We start from the raw sequence: 8163 nt of genomic DNA, 5'->3' as shown, positions 1-8163 counted from the left end.
GGAATAGAGGGGTAGAGGGAAGGGATGTGGGGCGCGAGGGAGAGGTGGTTTCATCAGCGCACCACTCTGGGTGCTGGGAGCTGGTTTGCATTACATGAGGCTGAACTCCTCTGAGATGACACTCATCTGCAGGCACTTTACCCGGCGGCCTGAGTCAGCACTTCTCCACGTGATGAGATTACTGGTTCCATTGAAAGGGAGTTTAAAGGAACAGGCCAAGATCCCACACCACACTCTTTCCCCGGGTGTGTGTCCTTCCTCCTAACTCCCCCTCTCTCCTCTGCTTCTCTCTCGCTCCACACTGCGCCATGCTTGACTCGATGACTCAAGTGTGAAGTGTGTGTGTGTCTGTCAGTCTGTGTGTGTGTGTGTGCACCAACCCATCCATATAAAACCAGCTTCACCTTGAAGGCGTTCAGATAGGACACCCAGACAGATGAGCGCAGAGCGGCTGTCTGTTACCTGCTGCTAGCGTCGTACTGTGCACACGCTCACGCACACCGATACGCGCGCACACACACAGACAGCCCCAGAGCAAACAGCTGCAGAGCTAGAGTGTGAGGGTTGGAATCCCCACCTTTCTCTCTCCCTGGGCCTGTGTGTTATTTACTGTTCCAACCCTGGGACTCTAGGTCTCCCTCTCTCTCTTTTAAATTTTTTTATTTTTCTTTCTGTCGTCCTTTCTCGCTGTCTCTCGTATTAAATAGTTGCCCTCACCACCACCACCACTTTTACTGGTCTGGTTGTGTGATGTCTATCTATCTAGCCCCAGATTGGAGGTAGAAAGAATGTCCTGAAAAAAAGAGCAGGGCATAGATTCACAAAAACCTTCTTAAGAAGAAATCTCTTCTTAACTGCCATTCTTTCCTTAACTACAGYCTTAAGAAGGAAGTTAAGCAAAGTTGCTATTCCTCAAAAAGGTTCTTGGAAATGTTCTCGTGCTTTTTCTTATGTTTCTCCTTAAGCAAAACGTTAAGAAGAAGTCAGAAAATAAAAGTATTGCAAATGTTCTTAAGTCCAAGACAGCTAAACCTTTATCTTAAACTGGGCTCCCGAGTGGCGCAGTGGTCTAAGGCACTGCATCCCAGTTCAAGAGGCGTCACTCTCAGTCTCTGGTTCGAATCCAGGCTGTATCACATCCGGCCGTGATTGGGAGTCCCATTGGGCGGTGCACGATTGGCCCAGCGTCGTCCGGGTTTGGCCGGGGTAGGCCGTCATTGTAAATAAGAATTTGTTCTTAACTGACTTGCCTGGTTAAATAATAAGACCAAAAAATTCAAACTAAGGGCAGTGAGAGAAAAAGCTCATGAAAGCAATTTAACATGTTTAAATTCACTCACAAAATGAATCAGAAAGTTTCYGTATTGATTATTTTAAACCCAAGAACATGTTTTAGAACAGTAATCTCAGTAAGAAATATGCTAACARGATTGCCATTGCTAGCTAGATAACTAGCTAAAACGGTTGCCTAGCAACACACATCTTAAGAAGATTTGTAAGAATATATTTCAGAAGTTCGTAGGAAAATCAATCAAACGTAAGATATTGTTAAGGAATTGCACTTACGAATTGCACATTTTTTCATTAGAAGCTTCTTACGTTTTTTGCATAAGAAGTTTTTTTGTGAATCTGGGCCCAGGCTGTAACCACACAACATACCTGTAGGTCTCCAAACACTCTCTGTGTCTGAGTGGCAGAAACACCCAGGTCTGTGTCTTTACAGTCTTATGTCTCGTTCAGGGAGAGAAAGGGAGGGAGAGAGGGACGGAAAGAGAGAGACGGGAGGGAGAAAGAGAGGGGCATGGATTGAGTGAAAGAGAGAGGGCGAAGGATGGAGGGGACGAGAGAATGACTGAAGTATGGTCTTGCCTGCGGTGGAGCTCCTCACCAGTTTGTGTTCCGTCAGACCACTGAATAAAAACAACGTTGCTTTTATTCGCCTCCCTCACGACGGACAGCGGGCACAGAGGAGTCTCTCCCTCTTTCTCTATCTCTCTGTGTGTGTGTACGTACATGCCTACGTGTGTGTTTGCCCATGTGTGTGCGGTCACTAGTGGCACATGGGGGGGTCACAAAGGGCCATTTCTCGCCCCACCTCCCTGTGCCCGCTCGGGCCCCACAACACATGGCATTGTTCATCCCCGACCGGGCATCTGGTGGGCATTCCTGTGGGCACTGGAACACACCACAGTGTAATGGTTAGAGTTATAGTGGAGCCCTGAGGCACCAGTTCCAGCTCCAACCACCCCAGTCTAGCCTAACAGAGCAACACATGTCCCCAATAACATCTTCCTCTGGTTCTACTAACAAGACACACACTGGTAATCAATTGAACGTGTCCGTCTGCTACTTGTGTGTGGTTTCTTGCTTTCTTTCGTCATCCTTCGCTCTCTCACCCCCCCCCCCTCTCTCTCTCGTCCCCATTTTATTCAATCATTCTTGTGCTTGTAGTACTGTGCCCTGACAGTGTCTGAGTATTTGTATTTAAATCACAAAGTACCAGCACAGCACTGTGTGGTAACACTACCCCACTGTCCACACACACACACACACAACTTGTTTGGTCTGCAAGAGCCCGGCTCCCAGGACAGGGGAAGAAGGGGGCGGTAGGGAAGTAGGAAGGAGGGATGAGATGAAAAAGGAGTCCGGGGGGGGGGTTTGAAAGTTACTAGTAGACAAGGATGGGGGAGGGAAGGAGCTGCACTGCAGGAGAGAGAGAGAGGAGAGAGAGTGAGCGAGGCAGAAAGTCCTAGCGTCAGCAACTTGTATTGATTAAAAACTAACCTTCCAGTCTCTTCTCTGCCGGCCGAGCAGCAGCGTGCGCGGCTCCGGGCCAGTAGAATTTCAACGAGTCACGAGCCAGCAACACTCACAGGCCGGGCGGGCAGGAAAAGAGCGGCTAGCAACGTGCAGGAGCACACACACAACGCCAGGACAGACACCCACACATATATACATAACGCACAAGCAGGACACCAAACAATACAAGCATTTCGCTACACTCGCATTAACATCTGCTAACCATGTCTATGTGACTAATATAAATTGATTTGATTTTTGATACCTTCATTTGAAACACAAGCCTTTCGTTTTAGCCTTTGGGTCCTTTCACCCCTCTAGTCTCATGACTTAGTTTGATGCTTCTTTCCTCTATATGGAATACTTCATGTTCAGATGATTTCATTCATTGTTGGTTTTGAGTACACGTGTAAGTGAACCAAAAAGGAGAGACGCTAGGTCTGTTATTTTGCTCATATTTGTTTGCTTTTCGTGCATGTGTATCAGAGTGCATGTTGTGTGTGTGTTTTCCACGTTGTGTCGTGTGTGTGTGTGTGTGTGTGTGTCTGAGCTCCCTCTGAATCAGTAGCACAGTGCTGCGGCAGCGTCTGGCTGCTCCGAAACTCACGGGAACAGTGGACAAGGGAGAACAAGCGGACAGGGAGAGGAATGAGGAGAAAAGAAGAGAGGGAGAAAGAGGCCGAGTGAGGGAAAGAGAGGGAGGAAGAGGCAGAGTGAGGGAAGAGAGGGAGAAAAGAGGCCGAGTGAGGGAAGAGAGGGAGAAAGAGACCTAGTGAGGGGAGAGGGAGAAAGAGACCTAGTGAGGGGAAGAGAGGAGAGAAGAGGCGAGTGAGGGAAGAGAGGGAGAAACGAGGCCTAATGCGGGAAAGAGAGGGAGAAAGAGACCTAGTGGGAAGAGAGGGAGAAAGGCGAGTGAGGGAGAGAGGGGAGAAAGAGGCCTAGTGCGGGAAGAGAGGGAGAAAGAGGGCCTAGTGCGGGAAGGAGGGAAAAGAGGCTAGTGCGGGGAAAGATGAGGGAGGAAGAGGCCCATTGAGAAGAGAGGGAGAGAAAGAGGCGAGTGATGGGAAGAGAGGGAGAAAGAGGCCGAGTGAGGGAAGAGAGGGAGAAAGAGGCCGAGTGAGGGAAGAGAGGGAGAAAGAGGCCGAGTGAGGGAAGAGAGGGAGAAAGCGGGATACACAGGGAGGTATCCATGGGCCGGGTCTTGCTAATGGTGCATGAACTTCAACTTGGGGCAGGGAGGAGGGAAGTTGAGAAGAGGGGGAGGAGGGAAAGAGAGAGAGAGAGGAACGGAGGGAGAGGTGTCAGGGCGCTTGCTCACTGGAAACGTGAACAATGGAGAGAGCAATAAACATGGCATTTCACTGAAGGATGTAAACACCACCACTACACACACTCAATTCAATGTAAGGGGCTTTATTGGCATGGGGAATATATGTTTACATTGCCAAAGCAAGTGAAATAGATAATAAACAAAAGTAGAATAAACAATAAAACATTTCAAATGTCATATTATGTCTATATACAGTGTTGTGAGGATGTGCATATAGTTCAAGTACAAAAGTGAAAATAAATAAATATAGGTTGTATTTACAATGGTGTTTTGTTCTTCACTGGTTACCATTTTCTTGTGACAACAGGTCACAAATGTTGCTGCTGTGATTGCACACTGTGGTATTTCACCTAATAGATATGGGAGTTTATCAAAATTGGATTTGTTTTCGTGTTCTTTGTGGGTCTGTGTAATCTGAGAGAAATATGTGTCTCTAATATGGTCATACATTTGGCAGGAGGTTATGAGCACACTGCCCACAAAATGACTAGGGTGCACATAGCCTGTCTTCTCTTGAGAGTCAGGTCTGCCTTCGGCTGCCTTTCTCAATAGCAAGGTTATGCTCACTGAGTCTGTARATAGTCAAAGATTTCCTTAATTTTGGGTGGTCAGGTATTCTGCCACTGTGTACTCTCTGTTTAGGGCCAAATAGCATTCTAGTTTGCTCTTTTTTTGTACATTTTTTACAATGTGTTAAGTCATTATATTTTTGTTTTCTCATGATTTGGTTGGGTCTAATTGTGTTGCTGTCCTGGGACTCTGTGGGGTCTGTTTGTGTTTTTGAACAGAGCCCCAGGACCAGCTTGCTTAGGGGGCTCTTCTCCAGGTTAATTTCTCTGTAGGTAATGGCTTTGTTATGGAAGGTTTGGGAATCGTTTCCTTTCGTTTCCTTCCTTCACACCTGTGTTAACGAGAGAATCACTGACATGATGTCAGCTGGTCCTTTTGTGGCAGGACTGAAATGCAGTGGAAATGTTTTTGGGGGATTCAGTTCATTAATTGCAATTCATCTGATCACTCTTCATAACATTCTGGAGTATATGCAAATTACCATCATACAAACTGAGGCAGCAGACTTTGTGAAAATTAATATTTGTGTCATTCTCAAAACTTTTGGCCACAACTGTATAGTTTTTTGTGTGTTCTAGGGCAACGGTGTCGAGATGATGGAATTTGTATTCGTGGACCTTTTTTGGAACACCCATTATTTTTGTATTACTAAGATTTACTGTCAGGGCCCAGGTCTGACAGAATATGTGCAGAAGATCTAGGTGCAGGCCCTCCTTGGTTGGGGACAGAAGCACCAGATCATCAGCAAACAGTAGACATTTGATTTCAGTTTCTAGTAGGGTGCTGCTGACTGTTGTAGTGCCCTTGCCAATTCGTTGATATATATATATATATATATATATATATTAAAGTAATAAAATAAGTATATTTGAGAGGGTGGGGCTTAAGCTGCATCCCTGTCTCACCCCCCCGGCCCTGTGGAAAGAAATGTTGTTTGTGTACATGGATTTTATAATGTTGTATGTTTTTCCCCCAACACCACTTTCCATCAATTTGTATAGCAGGCCTTCATGCCAAATTGAGTCGAAAGCTTTTTTTAAATCAACAAAGCATGAGAAGACTTTGCCTCTGTTTTAGTTTGTTTGTTTGTCAATTAGTGTGTGCGTGGTGAATACGTGGTCTGGCGTACAGTAATTTGGTAAAAAGCCAATTTGACATTTGTTCAGTACATTGTTTGCACCGAGGAAATGTACGAGTCGACTGTTAATGATGATGCAGAGGATTTTCCCAAGGTTGCTGTTGACGCATATCCCATGGTAGTTATTTGGGTCAAATTTGTCTCCAATTTTGTTGATTGGGGTGATCAGTCCTTTGTTCCAAATATTGGGGAATATGCCATAGTTGAGGATGATGTTAAAGAGTTTAAGTATAGCCAATTGGGATTTGTGGTCTGTATATTTTATCATTTCATTTAGGATACCATCAACCCCATAGGTATTTTGGGGTTGGAGGGTTTGTATTTTGTCCTGTAGTTCATTTGATGTAATTGGAGAATCCAGTGGGTGTTGCTATTTGATCATGTAGGGCTGAATTTCATGGCTGAAATTGTTCAGAGAAAAAGGCACAATGTGACTGGCTGGCTGGAGAGTATAGGAACACCATGGCAACTAGGTACTAAGTAGAGAGAGAGCAACGACTCTTGACAAAAAGGAACTGCGCGGGCTGGCGTATCAGACTCGGACATAACAATAGGACGTACTGTCTGCTTAAATGAACTTCATCTGAAATGTATGCTCTTCTTCTCTCCCTCTGTCCTTCTCGCTGTTTTGCAGTGGTACCTGGGATAAGGACTCCAGACCCCCTCGCCACCCGGTGGACAGATCGCTGGACCCCCTACTTTCTCCCCTGAGTGCGACCCGACCTGAACCGACCAACACCCCGCAAACGTGCCCACGCATCTGACAGAGAGAGCCCAACAGCCCGCCCCAAATCTGTCGCGTCTCCTACCCCCAGCGCCTGAGAGACTAGAGCATCAGCATGGCTACAACAACACCCCCCCCCCCAGAAAAAAGAGGAGAGCTACTCACCGCTAGATACACTATATATCTATATAGCCCATATATAATCCCCCATTCCAATGGTTGGTTTTATGCCTATATTCATATATAGGTACCAGTCCCTCAACTGTTTATTGAAGAGAGCTAGCAGCCTATATACCTGGGGAAAGTGCACGTCGTCTTGGTTCCTTTTCTTTCTTCTCGTCCACCCACTTTGCCGCGGAGGGGGCATGATCACGTGACTAAATCAAAGAGCTTCCTATACCTTTCGTCGTCGCACGCCGAACTTTGAAGAGGGTCCGGCGGGCGAGAAGGCACAGAGAGCTATGCGTCCTGTGTACGTGTATGTGCCGAAACGAGGGGAAGATCAAAGCTCTTGTTTCTCTCCGTCTTTGCCCTCTTTCCCTCTCTTGTTGTTCCGGACTCTGTTGAGTTTGTTGGGGGTATTGCCCCTGGTTGGGTGGCTCGCGGATGTGGAGGTTTTAGCTGGCTCGGATACCAACCAGTTAATACCTCTCACCCCCCCCCCCCCCCACCATTCTCTCCACACCCCACCCTATCCACACTCACACCTGAAAGGAGGGACTTCGCCCACAGCCATACCAAGAGGCTGAAGGCCTTCACCCAGCCACATGGCTTTTCCAGGGACATCTAGCAGTGCAAATGGAACCCCATGCAGAGGAGAACAACCTACCAACCATCACACCGTGAACTCATAGGGCAGGGGACGAGGGAGGGGATGGGGTATTGATGTTTAATATCGGTCAATCGGGTGACATATTGAAGCTGGTAAATAGGCTGCAACGAGAAGAGAAGTATTTCAACGAGAGGCTTGTGAGAAAATAACTTCTGTCTGGGAGGCTTGTTCATGTTTCATTTTTGTATAAAGGTAATTTCAGTTCTTTCCGATCAACCCACAAACTAATGGTCTGTACGATGCTATACAATGCAAAGGGCAGGTAGAAGGTCTGTAATTCTACAAACTGACTAGACAGGAGACATCCGTGACTTACGTGAACAGTGGAATATTGAATTGAGGAAAGTGCAATTTCGTTGGATAGCGGTTGGATAGTTAAATGTCTTTGTAAGATAGGTCGTTGAAACAATTGGTGAAAAGTATATATATTTTTCTTCCTAGTCCTTTCACACCTCCGGGACTCTAAAATATCGGGGTACAAAAATAAACGTKAATTAGAACGATAGCCTTGTGAGAAAATAAGGGGAGCTGTATTTTTTGTTTGTTCATCTTGTAAATTTGTTAGTATTGTCGAACGAAAAATCCCTTTAAGAAATATAATTTTAAAGCATCTCTTGCAGCTTTAGACTGCGATTAATTTTTTTTTTTAAGCGCAAAGTGATTCACTTATTTTAAGAAAGCACATGATTTTAAATCAAGAAGTAGCGCCTTAAATTTCTCATGAGGCAAAATCCGGAACAACTTTGTTGTAAAAATTATATTATATGGGC

General features: G+C 45.9%; 1 protein-coding gene across 1 annotated transcript in view; it reads left to right on the top strand.

Annotated features, from left to right (window-relative positions):
* LOC111975824 (nuclear factor 1 A-type-like) overlaps positions 1-6621 on the top strand; it is a 159985-nt gene extending 153364 nt beyond the window's left edge. The window contains 1 exon segment of the mRNA XM_024004433.2: positions 6472-6621. Coding sequence (XP_023860201.1) covers positions 6472-6486 — 15 coding nt within the window. The 3' untranslated portion in view covers positions 6487-6621.
* Positions 6622-8163: the final 1542 nt, after the last annotated feature.

This window comes from Salvelinus sp. IW2-2015, linkage group LG16 (genome assembly GCF_002910315.2).
Source record: "Salvelinus sp. IW2-2015 linkage group LG16, ASM291031v2, whole genome shotgun sequence".
Classification (NCBI taxonomy): Eukaryota; Metazoa; Chordata; class Actinopteri; order Salmoniformes; family Salmonidae; genus Salvelinus; species Salvelinus sp. IW2-2015.
Note: the sequence above shows the minus strand (reverse complement) of the source record. Positions and strands in the feature narration are given on the sequence as shown.